This window comes from Chaetura pelagica, unplaced genomic scaffold (assembly GCF_000747805.2).
Source record: "Chaetura pelagica isolate M959 unplaced genomic scaffold, ChaPel_1.0 scaffold472, whole genome shotgun sequence".
Lineage (NCBI taxonomy): Eukaryota > Metazoa > Chordata > Aves > Apodiformes > Apodidae > Chaetura > Chaetura pelagica.
In genome coordinates this window covers 85,575-106,213 of record NW_009952566.1, presented here as the reverse complement: position 1 = coordinate 106,213, position 20,639 = coordinate 85,575, and the positions used below count along the sequence as shown (strand labels likewise).

Genomic DNA, 20,639 nt, shown 5'->3' with positions numbered 1-20,639 from the left:
AGGGACAGGGATCAGTGGTGGCCTTGGCAGTATTGGGATAACGGTTGGACTTGATGATCTTAAAGGTCATTTCCAACCACAACAATTTTATGATTCTATGCTTATGTGCAGTTGCAGCAGTTATGAATTAAACTTTAGTTTTGAACCCAAAGGTTGTTTAAAAATTGTTGTCACACAAGGACGTCTAGTTCATAAGTCTGCTCGGTTGATTTTGTTAGTATTTGCTGATTTGGTATCATTCAACTTTACTGATGTAACTGTTCTAACTTGTTTCATTTCTGCTGAGCAGACAGTTTGACCCCTCTGAGCTGAGGATTCTTTAAATTCTCCCAAGCAGTCTTATCTTTACAAGCGTGGGGAGTAGAGAGAATTTTGTTATTCTCAGCCTCTTTGGTGAGGCAGTACTGAAAGTCTGAAGGAACATAGGATTTAAAAGATCGCCTGACACCTACTGGTCAGAAGGTTTGATTATCTGGGATAATCAAGCCTGTGTTTGGTGACGTATGCTAGAGTTTTTCTTCCCCTGATATACATCCCTTGGGCAAGTTGAGTACTTCTTTAAGATAAAATGTCTTTTGAGCAGAATTTTGACAACTTTACAAAGGCAGTTTATGAAAATCTCTTTACAATTAAATGCTTTTATATTGAAAACTAGTATTCTTTTGCTAGGTGGCTTAGAAAAGCCCACATATGTCTTGCAAATAGCTAAACAGAATTTTTGCCAGATTGGCTAAAAGCTTAATAACATGTTTTCAGATTTTCTCTAGGAATGCATGGGCAGTTAATTAATTTGGGAGTAAGAGAGACATTCTCTTTTTTGTCAAGTTTAATATTGTGTCACGTTTCATTGGCTTTGGCATCAGATTCTTTTATAAGGCAAAAGCCTATTATTGCTTTGGGGAACTGGGTTCGGGCTTCAGCAGTCACTTACTTGCTTTGCGTCTTTGGCAAGGCATTTTTACCTACTTTGTCTCCCCTTAGGTTCCTCTTCCTTTTCAGTTAAAGGCTGTCCAAGCAAGGACAGTTGGTGAACAAGGCCTTGAACTATTCAGTGTCATCATGAATGCACATTAGTAGTTTGTATTCTCAGCTTGAAGCTGAGATTTATGTGTCATACTGGACCAGTTTCACAAGTCCAATCAGCACTGAAGCCTGCTGTGCTTCTGTGTCTATAAATGACTGCTAAATATAAATGCTAGAATGTGTCACTGTTAACATACAGACCACCTAATGACACACGTGACAAAGTTCATAAAGCACGTGCCCTTCAAGGAATTAGTCTGAGATTTTGTTATTTACAGAAATGTAACTTGTAAAAGATAACATGCAGAATTGGAATGTATGACTGGAAACATCTCTGTTGCTACAATTTTCTTGCTATGATTTTACTACAGAAAAGACATGTCCCTTGACATGGAGAGAGGGGCACCAAGGGTGGAGGAAGAAGAGTGTAAAGTAAGGACAGGAATAGTGAGAAAAGGAATAAATAGGTTAAGAGAGGAAGAAAAAAGTCTTAGTCTTTAAACTTCAGACCTTAAGTTAACTTTTTGATTCCCTGGGAAGAATGGGGATAAGCTTTTTTTTCCCCTCTATTTTTTCCTGCTTGATCTTTGACTGACTTCAGCTTTTCTTGATTTCAAGGCTTCTGTTAAACTACCCTGTGCTCTTTGAAAGGCGGTAGCGCTAATGAAAGATAGATGCCTCTCTTGTGCTGTTTGTTATCCTTGGCATTATTATTAAATCTGTTACTAAAGGACTGATGACCAACATTGTACTGAGATGAAGTGTTGTTTGTCCTGTTCAAAAAGTAATAAAAGCGTTCTACTTGCTTGGTTTAAAAAAAACAACAAACCCACAGTGATGAAATAAACTCACATGAATAAATGAATCAGTTGACAACATTGTAAAGTTAAATGTGCATATAATTAATATGATTATTTTGCAACCTCTGTCCAAAATTATATACTTAGGTGATGACTGTTAGTCTAGCAACATCCAGACATAGGCTTTGATATGACTACTACTTTCATAAATAATATAAAGGGGTATTTTTCATCAGTGGTGTTTCTGCTGTAATGGGGAGAGTGGGATTTTGCCAGCTTTTTTCTGTCAACTTAGTGTATTGGAGGAGGGTGGAAAATGGAAGTAGGATTAATCCTCCAACTACTGTCCTGGCTACAGACCCTTCCTGCTATGGTTGTTTGAAGATAAGACTGCTTGGAGCTTCTGGTTCCTGGCAGAAGGAAAGGCTGGGAGTCTTGGTAGGGGAGCAGAGTCCAAGGTGATGAACAACTTGCTGCCTGTGACAACAGATGTCTGTCTGTCTTCTATCATGGATTCCTCCCTTTTTTCCTTCAAGGTGGTAGTGCTTGTCTATGAAACCTTTCTTATGTTTTGAAGAGGATGCTGAAAAATAGCACAGGATGACAGTCCAAAGGTTTTACTTGCTTATATGTATTATAACATCCTCTTTAGGAGCAAAATTAGTCGAAACAGAGGTTTTTGAAAAATCTTAGCTTAAGACTGGTTAATGCTGCGTTATATTGATACTTTCATATGATATTTGATTTAGTATTTTTCTCATGCCAGTGTTGCAGTAGTGTCTTCTGCAGCTGGATGACATTTTCTGAGGCTGCTGCTGGTTTGAATGAACTTTCTGTTTTTACTGCTCACTCAAACAGGAACATCACTAGCAGCTTGCTTCACTGTAACTGGTGGGATTTGTGTTTCTTCCTACTCATGGATGGGAACAGATGTAGTGTATTGTTCCTTAAATGCACTGTCTTCTTCCTCCCACTATAGGAGATTTCAACTATCCTAAGACAAAAGCTCTGCAAATATGACCTCTTCTCAAGTCACTTTTGAAGTAAGAGGACCATCAGTACCAGGTACCCAAATCATGCTTTCTCCTTTTTGTACTGTTTAGCTAGAAGAAAATTGAATAGAAGAACATTAAAAGGCTGTCTTGTCTGTTTTCCTCACAGGTAAAAACTTTTCAAATAAAATATCAAAACGTTAAGTCATTGGAAAACAATTAAGAAATTTCTCGTAGGAATTTGAAAATTATATTTGGGAATTTTTACCCTTTTCTTCATACAATTTCATACTGAGCTAGAAATTTTGATGCGAGCAGATATGGTTACGATTGCTTTAAAATCAGTGTTCTGTCTCTAACTTTTTTTTCCCACGGGAATGAGTATTTGCATGCTGGACCATGATAGTCAGTCATGCATTGATGTCTTTGGTCTTTTTTTAATTTTCTCTGCATCCCTGTTGGAAGTTTCTCATATAACGAGATGGATCCTGCCTCAGTGGCTGGTTGCAAAGAATTACCTGGAGGTGACACAGAAGGTTGCTTCTGCTTAGGACAGTATTGATACTTGTGGTTTGGCTGGTGAGAAGAGCTTTGAAATGTAGCAGTGGCAAGATGTACTCTTCTTAGGGAGGGGTTAGGTTTTCAGAGCAATCAGCAGTTCTACAAACAGCAAAATTTCCAGTTTATTTAGAAGGGTCATTTCCTATGTTTTTCAGATATACCACTGTGAGTAGCTAGTTGGTGAGACAATAATCCTCACGTGGAGCACCAATGAGCTCTCTGTGTCCTCATCACTGTCCCCTCCTTTTGCTGTCAAAGCCACTAGTTCCAGGCAAGATAGAAGGGCATCACCAGCATAGGAAAGGTGATTTGACTCTCTTCCTCTGGCCAAGCTACTTCTAGAGTCAACATTGGTGGTGAAGCCTGACACACTGATCTAGGATTTTACATACTTGTGACATGGAGTACTTCACTTTTGTTTCACCCTAGCAGTGGAAGAGGGTCTCCGGTTACTGGCTTTGACTCCTTTAGGTCTTCATCAGGGCACAGTCCTATACCAAGGGACTGCTAGGTACCCAGATACTAGTTAATATAAAATAAAAAATGAAGCTTCTAGGTCCTAACTGTACACAGAAGTTCTGCTCCAAGAGAACTGGCCAGAGCATAGGGATTGCAACATCAGTGAGGCTGCTGCAAGCCTTGAGACTAGGCAGGAGGGATGGAGTAGCTTCCTCTTTGCTGTAGCTGAAATAGCTCTGCCCAGTAGCAGCATTGGGTTCCCTGGCAAGAGCAGAGGGAGAAGTTGAGGATCCCTGAGCTTAAAACACAAAATAAGACTCTGCTGTGTTTAGAATTGCATTTGAAAAGGCGGTTGCAGTTTATCATGCATTTCTCTTCTTCCTTTCTTGGGGTAGTCTAAGTGCCATTTTACAAGTCTTGATTCAGCCTTGCAATGCTAAAGTGAGTTTAGGGGTCGCTGAGCACCTTGTTCATATTTTGGCTTTTGTTTGTTGTACCTTGCTGGGTTGTAAGTATTCACTGAATTGTTCACACATTTTTATTTGTTTGAAAAAGAAGACCAGAAAGCTCTTCTGGTAGCTGCTGCTGAGGTGAATGTTACTTAGTTAGCACTTCAGATATTGGCTGATGCGTACACTAACATGTACTGATTGTTGCTATTTTAAAGGGATATTAAAATAATTTTAGCTTCTCTATATCTGCATTTGTATGCTTCCAGAGAGCATCCAATTTTATTTTTTTTTAATTAATTAATTGGAATAAAGTATTTTATTTAAAATACAGTTTGTAGTTCAGGATGCTCTCAAAGAATATTTTAGTAAGCCATTTTTAGAAACAAACTATTTTATTTCATTCTTGGCTTGTGTAAACTTGTGTGCAGGATTTCCTTTCATAAACAAACCTATCTGTTTTTGGATTGCACTGTGTATATAGCTAGAGAAAAAGGACACAGTTTTAGAGGTATAGGTACATCCGCAGAGCAGTTTTTTCCCAAAATCCAGCTGTGGTATTTGACTTGATAAAAGCTTGTATCTTAGTTGTTATCTAGCTTGCCTACTTTGTATCTTCATAGTATTGTGGCTGCAATACTGTAGTTACTGCTTTCCTAGCTTGAGAACATGAAATCATCATCTCTGATACTTGAATTTTGCCTTTTATAAGACTACTACTTTTTCAACTGTCAGTTTTATCCTTGCTTTTCCTATTGATGAGGCACGTAGGATGGTTCTCGATACTCAGACCCCTTTTTCTCAAATGGTGTTGTCCCCTGCCCCTCCATTAGAGGCTAATTTAACTTTAGGTGAACTTCTTCATGTCTCCTTTGCTTTAAGAATGACTTTGAAACTTTGCATTTGGGAATGTCTTATTAGAGGCTGGAGTAAATTTCAGTATTTTTTTGGTATTACATTTTATTTAGAAGTAGCTCCAATACTCTGGTAGGTCTTACATTTCACTTAGCAAGACTAAAAGAAGATAGTGCATAAATATACTTTAAAAATGTCATATTTTCTCCTTCTATGACACATTTTTGTCATGTGCCTAAAAATATTGTTGAAAATCTTTATAAACACAAAATACTAGTTTGTCCTTTCAATTCGTATTTATTATTGTTATTCTTACAGTTATATATATGGGTATGTATATATTTATAGGTTTTCTATTGAAAGCGAGGATAAATTGCAGGTAACTCCTGGTTAGCCCAAAATCAGGTATTCTTATACTATTGTAATGTTTTAGGCTTTTTCCATATATATGTATGCTTTAGGGTCAACAGAGTGTAACAATTCAGTGTGCATTTTTTAGTGTAACAGCATTATGGTTTTTTATGGCCAAGGAAGACCAGAAAGCATAGCAGCAAAATTAATTTTACTCCTCACAGGTGTAACATTAAATGGATGTGTTGTCTTAATAATGATGCTAGCGACCTCTCATTTGTGTGCTTTCTAGATTATTGGTATGAATTTCAGATACATATTTTTTGACATATATGTAACATGATATATATATATACACATGTATAATAACAGTGCTATGCACTATACAGGAAAAAACTGGTTCATCTTGACAATAAGTATTTTGCTGTGAAAATTTGTCTGCTGCACTTGCAGAGATTTTTGATCAGTATTAGTGGATTTGGAAGCCAACCCTTTTAAGGGCTGGGAATGCCAGTAGTACTTCTCTCAATGAGGTCCTTATTTATGATAGAAAAGACTTTTTATTTTGAGTGGTTGGAAAATCCTTTCTGAACCAAAAAGAGAGAGTTTGGATAGGTGTTTAAAATATTTAATGTTTGACCATATAGGCTGTATCTATTAATTCCATATAGGTTTGAATAATAATGATTGGGGGGGCTTTTTAATTTGTTTTTCTAGGGGAGGTTTTTGCAATATGTGGGAGCTGCAGTGCTTTGGGAAACTGGAATCCACAAGCTGCAGTGGTCCTCCAAACCAATGATCAGTAAGTTGTTGTTTTGTTTTTAATTCTTTCCTTTGTAATAGCTGGAGTTCTGGAGCAACATTTATTCTGGTTTTGAGTTTGTAGACTATTGAGCTACACCTACTATTAGTGAAACTCTCCAGAATTTCTTCTGTTGCCCTTGAATATTTTGAATATTTAGGAAAGTGTCTAAGAAAATTTTTTTAACTTGGATATGTTTATTCTAGTTACCTATGATGCTTCTGCCATTGTGGGTGGCATATTATGGTAGTTCAGTTGTAGATATTTTGAGTAAGAAACTGCTGTGGATAATTCTCAGTCCCAGAACTATACAGCAACATATAGGAGATGTTTATAGTGTTTACTTTCTTTTAACTTCTGCAAGTTATTACTGTGGCTATAGAGAGACGGGGAAAAGAATATTTAAAATGAGTTGTGTTAAAACACGTCAGTGGTTTGTGTGTATGGGGAAAGCTTAAATACAGTGGAGAAGTTCTGCGTTTTCTTAAAGTCGTGCCCTGCCTATTGTTGTTTGTATGATGCAGGAATATGGATCTCATAGGATGGATTTATATTTCTGTCAGTGATTTGCTGTGTGATCTTGGATGAGACCTTGACATATTTAATCATGTTTTCCCCAGCTGTTAAACGAGGATGAGAATTCTTGCTCCATTAGAACACCTCACATCTGTAGGTTAGAAAGTACCATTTCAGTTCTAAGTATGCATTGTTCTTTGTGCATGTTTGTCTAAGTTAGCTTGTAAAAACCTATCTTGCAGCAATATGCTAATTTTTGAATATCACTTAGGACAGACATAAGTCTGAGGTGTCTGTTAGGCTGCATTTTGAAATGGTTTTGTTTTTTTTTCCCAGTCAATTATGGAAAGCTACTGTAGAGCTTCCTAGAGGAGTTCCTGTTTGGTATCGGTATTTTAAAGGGTACTTCCTAGAACCTAAGGTAGGTACAACCCTTTCTTTTTTAAGTTGGCTCATCCCTAGTAAAAAATTCACTTATTTGAAGTTAAAAGGATTTTCTGAGTTAAACTTGAGTTTTTAAAAATACGTGCTGAAGTGTGAACACTTGTGGAAGTACAAGCAGTTCTGGAAATACATGACCATATGCTTTTAACTTTAATTATTTTTGTTGAATTGTCTTCTCTCTTTACTAGCATGTTTCTAAAATTCCAGTGATAGTGGAATGCCTGAAAGCTTAATTTTATGGTGAATTTCTTAGGAGTTATAGTGAGGCTATAACAGCTTCTACACTTACAATTGAATATGGACTTCATCAGGGCAAACATCTCTGGCATGGAAGCAAGCAATAGCAGGAGAAAAGTGGTTAGTATGAGCAGGTGTCTTTAAATTTGCCTGATTTACTACAGTTTTAAAAATTAGTGCAGATTTTTTTGGCTAAGCATGAGAAGTATTAACTAGCTTTTGTGCTGTGTAATTAACATGTTAATCTCTTGGAGTGAAAATGTAAAATGAATGAGGCACCCCAGTCTTTTCTCTAGATTTATATATAGGTACTTGCCCGATTTAGGAGGTGGGGGTAAGCCCAAGAAAGAGGCACAGATGTGTTTTTGCAGGTATTGATATCAAAGTTTGAGTTCAGTATATGTGGCAGTACACTGGTCTGTGGAAATGCTAGGGTAAGTGGGAAGCTTTTCTTCAGACTAAGAATGAGACTGCATCCAGAAAAAAACCTGGACTAATTTGAGAGAATTAAGCAGCTACTCTTTAACTGTTTTTCTTAATAACAAGTAATAACTGTAAGAAATAACCCATTTAAAGCTATCTTTGCTGTCTTTCTTACTCAATAGCTGTTCACCCTGAGCCCTAGTTCTTCAACTGGGATTATGAAGGCTGTAGCTAAATGTGCAACGGAGTTATAGAATCATCTGGTCTATATCTTTTAAATATTTTAAATTACTGTCAAGAGTGTGTAAGTTTTTATCAGCTGGACTAGCCTTTCTTTCACTGAAGAAAATATTTGACAGACGTACCATCTCAGTGAAGGATATTAATATTAAATGAAACACAAGAGACTCCATTCTGTTTTTTCATTACAGAATGTGAAATAGTCTAATCTGAAACTGATGTGTGAATTGTTATTCTGAGGCAAAAGAAGGGAAGGCAAATGACAGATTTCTTTTTCTGAGGTCAAACTAAGGCCAAAAGTAGAGTTTTTACAGCTCAGCAGCTCTGATGAGGCTCTGTTTCTCTCAAATGCCCATCAGTTTAAAGTGGAAGCAACAGCACACTAGAAAAAGCATGCTTAGTGAAAGCAGATTGGTAGAAAAATGTCATCGTAGACAAGACAATTTTCTTTCTATTCTTTGAAAAAGTTTACAATATGTATTGGTGAGTGTGTTTCTTTAAGTAGGTGCTCTGTATCGTGCACGCTTTATGTACCGTGTGATGCAGAGTCTGCCAAGGTAAGTATACATTTTATGGAATAACAGCATGAAGAGCTACTGTATATACAAAGGAGGAAAAAAAGAAAACCAGCCTACAAAACAAAGTATATTAATTGCTGCAGTACATGGTTATACACTTAAGAGTGTCTAGCCTGTACCTGCTAAGTGCACAGGACTTGATTTCTCATAACATACGGTCCTTGAAGAAAATAAATCCAGCTACAATGTTTTCTTCCTCTTTTTGTGATTTTTTTGAAGAACAATAAAAAAGGATTCCTTGATTTTAACAGGAATATAATGCACAGTATAGTGCAAATGAGACACTATATGGAGGACTTAACATTAACAACTCTGATAAGGAAAAGATACTTCTAAATTCAATTATTCTGAATATATATGTTGGTAATTTTTTTCATTAGGCAATGCATGTTATTAATCTAAATTTGATATCCTTCCCATGTCCTTGCCTTCAGACACTGTTAGCTATTTAAATCAGTGCAGTTTTTTGTGATGTGGCCTGTAGTAGGAAAACTTATACATGTTTAGTCTTAAATATATGTTCAAGTCTGACTAGATGAATTTGACGCCATATAATGGAGTCAGTCATGCTGAAGACACGCCCAGCTGAAGTTATTGTTCATTTCCTTTCTATACCACTGCATCTTTGAAGATGCTTGTGATGGGCATGGGACTGGGTCACGTTTACACAGAGAAGTGATAGCTCTTATCTTAAAGAAACCGTTACTGAATAGATGTGGCAAAACACTATGATTCACATTTTTTGGGAAAAAAACCAATAAAGTAATTTTTTCACCTCCCTGTAGAAAAAAAAGCCGTAATTTGATCTTGGTTAAATTATTCTGCTTGAAGGATAGTAAAATGGGAAGTTTGGTTTATTTCTGCTGAAGCATTTTGACGTTAACAGATTGTGGTTATATAAATAGCATTTTAAAATATTATATATATTAAAATTTATAGAACATTTGTAGGAATACAAATAAATATATGTAATTTAGTGCAAATCTCAGCTTCTGCTGTTCTGTTTTAAACATTTTAATGGTAAGAGTCATCTTAAGTATTTTAAAGGAAAAGTAAATACATACATTTAAATAAGTTAAATACAGTTAAATAAGACAGTAATTTAAATTATTTTGCATGAGGTTTGTTTTCTTCCACATAGGCCAGTAGCAGTTACCTTACTGTGAGGATCTTCCCATGTTTTAATCTACACATACTGTCTGTGTGTTCAGGGGGAGGGTGAGAACCCAAACCCCCTTGTCTGGAATACAAGTCTTGTGTATATTGTATGTTTTAGCAGAATGCTTAGATATGTGTTGTTTGCGTGTTGTGTATTTGAAAGCCTTAGTAAGGAAAATACATACATTATTTTGTTAAGCTATGTTTTAAATCTATTTATCTGACAATAAATAAGCGTGCAAGTTTAGAGTTATTTCTTTCAAGGGAAGTGTGAAATAATTAAGCTATCCTTGCATGTAGCAGAACATTTAAAACTGGATTGGTGAAATTTATTTTTTTTTCACACCTGTAAGAATATTGCTTAATTCTAGAGGCTTCGGATTATATTTTTCCAAAATACAAATAAAACAAATCCACTTAGTGCCTGGGGTGTAGTAATTAAGGTGAAACTTAGGTCTAGACTCAGTAATGCGTTAGAAAAATCCTTTGCTAGACTAATAACCCATGGTTAACCTGATAATAAGAAAGGAACACCTCTGCCATGACTGCGCTGAGGTAGCAGATTGTGTATTAAACTGTTACAGAAATACTAGAGCTATACAGGCTGTTGAGCTCAGGACTTCATGACAGGTGACTTAAAAGTGCAGTTGCCTCCACAGTTAGTTATAATGGCTTTGGTTGAGTGTTTAGTTTTGTGCTTGTTTATTGTCTCTTGCATGGTACAGGAATCCAGAGAGATTTTTGTCAGAAACCCAGCACCAGCAGTTACATCTAAGTCATTTAGCTGTTTCTCGTTCATGAGGTAGATTAATATTCTTGAAACTCAGCTTTAAGAAGTGCAGCTGGAGAAATCTAGTTGTGTGGTGCTTTTAAGACCTTTTTCCTGATGGCTACTCTGTTGTGTTGCCTTGGATCAGATTTTAGAACTTGCCTTCTAAATAATAATTGAAACATCCACAGAAGTGCTTTAATTTTTTAGCTCTACTGAGCACCCAAGAACTTCATGCCCAGTGTATGTCAGATTGCTTTGAACCTCTAGAACATTATGCTACATAGGTATTTTACTCTTCATTTTGAGAGTGTCTAATGACTACTAGGGGACCCTCCAGCTTTTGACACTGGAAGAGGACTTGATTTTTTAGAAAATTCTTGAGTGTCCTTTACGAGATTTAAAATCAGATCAGTTTTTATGTATTTGCTTTTTAAAAAAGGGCAAAAACCAAATTTGTGTTACTAGAGCAGGATCCATGCCATACAGTGCCATTTACTAGAATCTTAGTGTACTGCCAACTGGGATGCTTAATGTGACATTGGGATAGGTGCCCTTTGAAAACTGTCCTAGCAGAGGCTGACGTTTTAGATAATGTTACCATACTGTGAATACTGATGATACATTATTAACTTCTGCTACAGGCTGATCTGGGCTGTTGTTCAAGTGCTGTCAGTATATGCCACCAAAATTACATCAGTATTTTAACCTCATTGTAACAATGGCTTCTGTTACATGTCATTAAAACATCTTAGCTGCAGATTATTTATATGCCTATAAACACAAAGACAGTTTGAGCAGGGATTGTGAGAGGGCTCCGAGTCATGTCCGTGTCTGTTGTCTGATCTGTTGCCCCCTTTTTTTCCAGGTAGCCTTGCCTGGCTCTTCTTAGTATATAAAGTGTTGAGGGTTCCTGGGATTAAATGCATAATCTCACTGCAAAATGCTCACTGCATTCCTTTCAGGAGATGACATTTTTCTGAATGTATGCAGTATGTGGTGCTTATTGTTCGGTGAATGTTACTCAAGTTCTTATTCCTAATTTCAGAACCCAAAATTAAAATGTACAACTACAGTAGTGTAAGAAGTTAACTGTTATTGATAATCTAATACAATATGTTGGAGGATTCTATAAGGACAAACCTTTACTTACCTTTTGAAGGAAATGACTGGATTCATGTTAGGACAGGTGTGCAAGTTCAGGGCGAGTTCACAAGCTACAAGTTCTGTGTGTGATCATGGGAGTTGCTGTTGGAGAACTTGCAGGCCTGCATGATCTTAGAAAATGGTAGCCTCCCTGCTGGCAAACGTGGGTTTCAGCTTTGGAAACTGAGATTGTGACATGCAAGTGTGGATCTGGAAGGAACTGATTTACTTTTGTAGAAGTCCATAAGATCAATCAGTGTGGCAGCAGCAGAGAAGATGGGAATTAAAGCTGCCCTATATTAGGAATAAACTGAAAACACTAGTATAGTCTTATTTTGTTTATATTTACATGCATTCTGTCTTTAAGGCAGAACTTTATGCATATGCATTTTATTCTGACATGACCGTTATGTATAGATGCGTCAGAATTAATTAGAAAAAACTAATTGCTTTTAGCCGAGACTCACAGAACAAACCCATCTTACCAAGTGCTTTTAAAATACTTGGTGTTTGCTGTTAACTCATCCAAAAGCATACTAGATAAAATCTGATACATGTCAGGAAATCCCACCTGCTGCTGAAGAATATATTCAGTGAGCTGTAATCTAACAAAGCATTATAGTACTGTATAATTATACTGCTGAGTTTGAAGCTTGTCTGGATGTCTTTGTTGACCTGAAATCTAAACAAATACCTGAAGTACTGGGACGGGTTGGCATTGAAGCTTATATGATTCAGGTGGACAATACTAGCAAATCTTTTTGAAAATAATAGTTACTTGGGCAGTGCTTCATATGACTGATAGTAACAACGATGCAGTGTTACAGGAAACTTATTTCAGGTGACTGAGCTGGGAATCGGACGTGTTGTTAGCCAGTGGTTACCTGGCTAACCTGGTAAAATCTTTCACCTGTTTAGAATTTATGTTGTTCTGAAAGAAGAGATTAACTATTCTCATTATCTGTCTGAGTCTTGCTGTGGTTGTCAACAAATGTAGGCTTTAGAGGGACAGTAGTTTTTTGGTGGAAGAGTCTATTTTATCCTGCTCATTGCTGGCTGATTGGATTGTATCAGTGTCGTCTTCATTCTGAGGCAAAAAAATTCCAAGTGTTCGTTTTAATTAGATGGTGTAAAATTTGGCTTCTGTACCACAACTAAAATAACTGTGTTTTATAGACTTTGAATTATTAAAGCAAACTTTGAGGGAGAACCCAGCCCTGCAACTGTTAACTGCATGAGTAGATGCTGAGCGCTGTTTGCAATTAGAGATGTGTGATAAGTTTTTTCATAAATTGATGTTGTAGTATCTTAAGAAAAAAGAAAACACACTTAATGAGTTCAGGGACATTTGATTGTTTGTTTTTCTTTATTGGTAGGGACCTAAAGTACTTCAGTGAAGTAGCTATAAACAGTAAAGATTTAATAATTTCATAGTGTCATCAGCAGTTGCAGGGGTAAGAAATGAGCCTGACCTGTTTTCTCTCTTTCATATTCTCTCTCTCTCCCTGCCATCCCTCTTCTTCTCCTTCATCTTTTTTCTTTCTTCAGTCTGTACATTTACTTCACAACCATCCCAAACAGCTTCATGGGTAGAAAATCAGATATAACAAAAGAAATTATTGCAGACGTTTAACTTTTAAATTACAGACTATCGATGGTCCCTGCGAAGTCATAGTTCACACGTGGGAGACTCATCTACAACCACGATCAATTACCCCTTTAGGTATGGGCATCAACTGCATCTGTTTGAGGCATATGCATATGATTGCTAATATGCTGTACATTGGTTTAGAGGGAATGATAACTATAGCTTTAAAATACTTAAGTTATTAATAAGTTGAAGGTATAAACTTTTTCTTTGCACAACATGGGCCTTACTCTCAAAATACATATATAAATAAGTGTCTTTAAAAGGAGGGGAAGTTGAATTCTTTGCTGCCATCAACATGATATGTTTTTTTAAATTAATTTGGACTTGTAATAATTTTTTGTGAACTTAATTCTTTGAGACTAAGGATCCATATTTTTTTTTCAGAGCAAATGGAGGGTGGGGGGTGGTTGTCAAGTCACTGCTGTTTTTATTTAACTATTATTTAATTAATAAGATTTTACAGCAAAAATTCTTAATTAGGCTTCTTTAAGTAAGTGGATTAATGTAAGTAGAAACATGAATGGGCTTATTTACGCAACAATTTTGTTTTGCTGGAAGAAAAGGTGGCATGCACACTTGCATACAAGTTCCTAATGCTTTTCTGAATAGGGAAAAGTTTGTTTTTTAAGAGTGGCTGAACCTTTGAAAGTAGGTTGTAACTTAGATCTCTTACTCTGCTGTGGGATGGCATGTTTTATGCACTGTCTTTTCTAGGATATGAAAAGTGTTATTTCCTCCACACTTAGAAGTTTATGTCTAAGCAATATTTTCTGATACATTGAAATAATGTCTTTTAGAAAAAAGTTGATATTAGAGAAACTGTTAATTGTGTATAGTACCATACTGTTTTTTCCCCAATCCTCCCTGCCTTTTTTTTTATTTTAAATTGAATTAGTTGTTTCTATTCCTGTAAAATGCTTATGTATTTGCCAATTAGGGAAGCAGCCTACCCTCTGTTAGGATCTAGACTTAATCTCTAAATTTGGATAACTTAATTCCAAATAGTTGAGTTTGTTTTTTTGTTGTTTCGTTTTGTTTCCCAAGTAGTACTCAATGCTTCATAAAGCAGTCCTTAAGAAAATGCAGCAAAATCAAGACGTTAGCACTTTGTCTTTAGGATCCTAAATTGTTGCCTACGGTTATTAAAAATAGAGAGCAGGCCTGTGATTGTTAGAAAAAAGATAAAATAGGACTAATGGCTGTAGAGAGAAACTTGTAAGATTTCTGTTTTGAGAAATGTGTAGTTTGTTTAGTCTACTGCAATTTTGTTAATGCTGGTGAATATACTTAGTGCCTTAAGGTTTTAGTTATTAACATTTTGGAGCGGCTATGGATAAAAGTAACTGTGAAATTAGTGTTTTGAATATGTCACCCTAGGTTGGTTTCTGTCATGTGGGCAGAATAAGCATTTTAATTGTGACTAACTTGTAATAGAAGCCATACATGTGCAGGAGGACAGTTTTCTTGTATGTTTGCAAGAAACTAATGTCTTTAACACTAACAAGAAAAGCATATTAAGTTCTACTAAGTCAGCAAAATACTGCAGAAGACTAGGAAATTGTGCAACCTTCTTGCTTTTCTCAGTTTAGATTACTTCAGCTAAAACATCTTTTGACAGTTCAGGTTTTGATTGCTTTTTTTTTTTTTTTCCGAGAAACTTAAGAAAAAGCATAAATTTGGTAAAAGCTTTATAGAAGGTTGCAATAAACATACTTGTTCTTTGTCTCAGTTTTTCTACTTTATTATTAGAAATATTTTTAGAAATGAAGTGGAAAAGTAGAATTGATTTAACTTGGCAATGTTTCTTTATAATGTGAATACTAATTAGCTTCTTTATTTTTTTTCCCCTCCTCCTTTTAATTCTAGAAGATGAAATTGCTATCGACGATGGATACTTCGGAATCCATAGTAAGTGAGATACATTGATCTTTATTCTTTGCCATGTTTAATTTTAACAAGATTAAGTGTTGTAGCTGAAAAATATTTTGAGCTGCTGAGTTAATTTTGACAGGAATTGCCTCTTAGTGTTTGTTTTCTCTGCTTATATGGTTAATTTTGTATCCAGCATTTCTGAATACGTACTCAGCCTGTAATCTCTTCTAATAAAGACTGCTAGGAAGAGTTGAAATATTGTCAATGTGAAAGGTTGAAATTTGAGAACTTTAGATCCTGAGCATGTATTTTAGGAAATACAGAATAGACTGTTAACTTTGTCTTAAAACCTATCCTTAAAAAAAACTTTTCCTGGCTATAAAAATATTACTTGTACTAAATATTCACAGTCTGCCTCTTTGGTTAGGCAGGCATGTTAAGTCCCAAGACCCCTCATAAGCTCAAACCTCATGTTCTTGTGCTTCTCACTTTTTGACGTTCTAACCCACCTCTTGCTTAATGCTCTGCACTGTGGCATCGAAGGGAACTCTTTGTCATGTTTCATACGTCTCATCTTAAAGCTTTTCCATTTTTCCATTCCTCATATCCTCACGTAATTATACGTTTTGTTAGGAGCTCATAAAAATTGCATGAAAAATCATAAAAAAGGTGCTTCAGCACCTTGTCTTGGCACTTTGTGATTTCTGGTCAGCCTTTTTGTAGGCTTTTCTTGTCCTGATGATGAGGTTTGAGGATTGTTTTCTGTGCTTTGTTTACCCATCATATCGTAGAATGACTTGAGTTGGAAGGGACCTCTAAAGATCACCTAGTCTAACCCCCCTACAATAAGCAGGGACATCTCCAGCTAGACCAAATTGCTCAGAGATCCATCAAGCCTGACATTGATGGGGCCTCCACCTCTCTACGCAACCTGTTCCAGTGATCCACCAGCCTCATATTAAAGAACATTTTCCTAATGTCCAACCTAAATGTACCCTTCTCTACCTTAAAACTATTACCCCTTGTCCTATGCCCTTGTGAACAGGTCTTCCCCATCCTTCTTACAGGCCCCTTTCAGGTATTGGAAGGTTGCTGTAAGGTCACTCCAGAGTCTTCTCTTCTTCAGGCTGAACAATCCCAACTCCCTCAGCCTGTCTTCATGGGAGAGGTGCTCCAGCCCTCTGATCTTTTTCCTTGCCTCCTCTGGGCATGCTCAGCAGGTCCATGCCCTTCTTGTGTTGGGGGCTCCAGAGTTGGACACAGTACTCCAGGTGATGATCTTTAAGGTTCCTTCCAACCTTAGTCATTCTATGATTCTGTGATTTAATCCCCTTTAAAGCCAGCAAACAACTGCACTATCTGTTTTGGGTAATTCAGCAGTGATGGATGAAAGGACACACTCAACAGTTGCTCTGGAAGTAGTATTAAATCAGGCTGGTGATGAGGAGAGTTGTCTGGAAAATGGTGTTAGGGGAACTCTATTTGTACTTTGTACATGAAACTGTCTGCATCTCCCTTTAGAAAATAAAGTTATTAAAGTGCCTTTTTGTTTTATTTTTGATAGATGGTATAGAAACTGTGGATGCTGGGTGGCTGACGTGTCAGACAGAAATAAGATTACGTCTGCATTATTCTGAGAAATCACCTGTAGTAATATCTAAGAAGAAATTTAAAACATCACGTTTCAGGTAAGAGCCTGCTCATCTCAGTTTGCAATTTGTTGCATGTAATTTATCAATACCAGTGTATCTTTTTTAGTTAATGTAGCCTTTGCATTAATTTTGAGTTGCTAATAGGACTGTACTGTCAGGCTGATTTCCAGGTATTTAAGCATTTCTTAAAAATACGGGGATAACTTTCCATCAGTGGTGTTTGTCAGTTACTTCATGTTGTTAATATAATGTCAAAAGTGTTCTTTCTATTTCAACAAAGACAGTTTCACTCCTGACTTAATACTTTTCATCTCTTTCTGATAGTTGCTAAGTATTAGTTACATATGTATTACTTTATACATATGTATAAAGCGGATGTGGTAATGTGTAGTGTTCTTAAGTAGTTCTCTGCTACTGCTTTCAGTTTTCTTTGTTGTGCTTTCTTTTAAAAAATAGTAGAATGGAAGGGAGTGTTGGGGACAAAGGAAAGGTCTGGATTTTTGTTGCTTACTGCTTTTTCTCCTTGCCAAAATGAACAGCTCTCTCTTTTTAATGTATGGTTAGTTATCCACTGGCATTATGTATTTCCAGTCAACATGGATGGTGGAGATAATAGCATTCTTTAGTCACTTGTGTTGCTCTTTAGATGAGTTTGATGATTTTATCTGTAAAGGTGTCTCAAAAAGCAGACATTATTATAACTATATATTGACTGACAGAAGTGGATAGTGTAGGCTTTATGTTTTGAGGACTGTGCTGTTGTCCTGGGTGTTTGATCTCCTTCCGTTCTAGAGTTTTTGAGACCTGGAGTTTGTTCTGTTTTCTCTGCTGTCACTCACCTCCTCCCTTTCACCTCAGCCCAAAGCCCCTTTCCTTCCTTCCTGCACTTTTTTGGAGCTCTGTGTTTGGCAAACTTTATCCCAGAATATAGTGTTATACTGTGTGACACTGTAGGCTTGTTTTCTGCACAGTCTTTTTTTGTGAAACAATGAAAAAGAGAGTAGAGACATACAGAAAAGTCTCTCTTCCTTAACTAGAGCCTGAAAGATCTCTGAATGCCTAACACTTGTCACTACTAACAATTCTAAGCAAAAGTGCTTTTTTTACAATAGCAATTTTTGGTAGTATGTTAGCCATGTCTTACCAATGGGAAAGAGGCGAATAGGAGTTCTGAGATCCTTTGACTCATAATCTTACATACAACCCATCTTGTTTGGATAGGGTTATGGTTCCCTGTTTTCTTAAATGAAAAGCATAAAAAAAAACGCCAAACAATTTTGTATTTAATTGCTAGAAATCAGGTTTTGAGCTTGTGACATATGAGTAACTTTCAGCATGCAACACTCAGCTAGTCTGGGAGTTCCTTCTGTACTGTGTCCCTGATTTTGATGGTCTGACACTTGGTTTTATTTTTATTATTTTTATTTCCTTGCTCCCACCTGACTTTTCTGATGAGGAGAAGGTTAAATCTCACTGTAGAATGTGATATTAAGAAAATATTTGTTCTGTTCTCTAGAGTTTTGAAAACTTGCTCTGTGTTGTAGCACATAGAGCAATTTCTGAAGCCTGATTCTTGTTGACAGTAGATGGTAGAGATCCAAAATTGACAAGCCAGATACATTCATTATATACTCTGTTTTCCACATTCTGTCTAAAAAATTAGATCTGCCCAGGTAGTTTTTGTGGCTTCCACCTGCTATGGTGGTGTGCTTTTTGAATTTTGTGGAGCATCTGTATAGTGCACTTAATGTAAAGGACTGATTATTGTAATTGTTTATATGAGGTATAACTTCAGTTTTACTGGTGAATTGGCATCTAACTAAATAATAATGCTTTATGCCATCTACTGCTTAGATGATTCAGAAAGGGATTTGGATTGCTCACAGATGTGCTTCCATCACTGGCATAATTCATTTGGTGTGGAAGGTTTGCTCTGTGTAATAATGAGTTATTCTGAGTCTTGGAGAGGAGCTTATTCTTCTCGGTCAGAATTTTTCAGAAATGGCATTCAGTTGACTTTTAAATGATCATTTCTGATTTCTTAGGGAATTAGTAATCACTTCATACCATCTTGTTTATGTCTAGTAGAATACATTTATCCACCTTACTAGTGTTCAGAGAGACCTAATGTTATGTGTGTGCTTATCAGCAGCCAACATTCAGGTGTTACAGAATCACAGAATGTTAGGGATCTGTCTTAATTGGGTAGTGTTTACAAAGACACTCCTGTGACTTAACCATTCCTTTTGTATTTCTGGTTGAGTAGAGTAAAATTGACGCTGGAAGGCCTAGAAGAAGATGAGGATGATGAAGAGGGCCAACAAAAAACATCTCCTACAGTTCCTCAGAAAATGGCAAACACTGTGGAGTTCTCCTTAATAAGTAACAATGAGTATAAATGTCGACACACTCAGCCAGACTGTGGTTATGCACTGCAGCCAGACCGATGGATAGAATACACCATACAAACAATGGAGCCTGATAACTTGGAATTAATCTTTGATTTTTTTGAGGTATGTCTCTTCAACTCCTAAAGGCAGACTGGAGCTGCTTCTTAGTGATAAAGGTCAATAACTATGAAGAGTTCACTGTTGGTATAGGACTGTCGCTAGATATTCTTAATCTTTTGAAGTTCTGTAAACAAGTTATGAGTCTTCTCATTAGGGCACAGAAAGTTTTGCACTTTCTGCTTATTTAGAAGTCAATACAAATGAGACTCGAATCTCAGTGTGCAGTACTGCATGTAGTTAGGTTGTCTTGCTTTTTATGCTTTATCAGAGCTAAGTTTTGGTTACCTTTAATCTGAACAATATGTATGTGAGCTAGTTACGTTACAATTATTTAATAGTAATCTTTAAGTTACAAATGAGATTTCTCCAAACTAAATAGTGCAAATTAAAACTGGATACTTGCAGATTCCCTAATACATCTGTCATTTTGGACTATTTTTAACCCCTGAAATAATTTAATATTTAGTCCTTTTTAAAAGGATACAACTTTTGTCTCATCCTGCTACTTATAGAGGAGCAAGTTTTAAGCATTGTCTTTTTGGTCTAAAAATGCCCTAAGGATAGCTTCTGTTCATAGTTGTAATGTGACTGCCTAGGTCCTGAACCTGATGACAGTCAAGAGGTGTATGTTCTGCATGCTAGGTGCCCTCTTCCTTCCCTGCAAATTAATATAATGTTATTTTAAGCGTATATATTATTCTAGTTCATCTTTGTTCTCAGCATGACTTGGGCTTTTCAGAAGACAGACTATGAATGTGATTTTGTTCGAAAAGCTTATAAAATCCTAAGAGTTTTCAAAGAGAAATGTATGCAGTTTTACAGATTTCCATCAGTGATTTCATATTGCTGATCGTAACTCACAGCACACAGTTGTATTAATATTTAAAAGACATTTTTAGCCTGAAATGAATGTTTTCTGTAACACACAAGAAATTTCTGTTATATGGGTACCAGTATATGTCTTCCTGAGCAGGGTTTCCAAGAACAGTTTGTTTTGCATTCTCACCCATGTATAACAGTAGTGTTCTGTTGTTTTGTTTGTGTTTTTTATAGGAAGATTTAGGTGAGAAGGTTGTACAAGGCGATGTGCTCCCAGGTCATGTAGGTTCTGCCTGCCTCCTCTCATCCACAATTGCTGAACCTGGAAAGAG

The 20,639-nt window shown here is 36.4% G+C and overlaps 1 protein-coding gene across 1 annotated transcript in view; it reads left to right on the top strand.

Annotated features, from left to right (window-relative positions):
• Window positions 1-2,839: 2,839 nt before the first annotated feature.
• GPCPD1 (glycerophosphocholine phosphodiesterase GDE1 homolog (S. cerevisiae)) overlaps window positions 2,840-20,639 on the top strand; it is a 33,675-nt gene continuing 15,875 nt past the window's right edge. Inside the window, exons 1-8 of the mRNA XM_009993428.1 lie at window positions 2,840-2,888; window positions 6,208-6,292; window positions 7,145-7,229; window positions 13,451-13,526; window positions 15,321-15,362; window positions 16,891-17,014; window positions 19,245-19,491; window positions 20,542-20,633. Of these exons, the coding sequence (XP_009991730.1) occupies window positions 2,840-2,888; window positions 6,208-6,292; window positions 7,145-7,229; window positions 13,451-13,526; window positions 15,321-15,362; window positions 16,891-17,014; window positions 19,245-19,491; window positions 20,542-20,633 (800 nt within the window). The remainder of the gene's footprint in view (window positions 2,889-6,207; window positions 6,293-7,144; window positions 7,230-13,450; window positions 13,527-15,320; window positions 15,363-16,890; window positions 17,015-19,244; window positions 19,492-20,541; window positions 20,634-20,639) is intronic.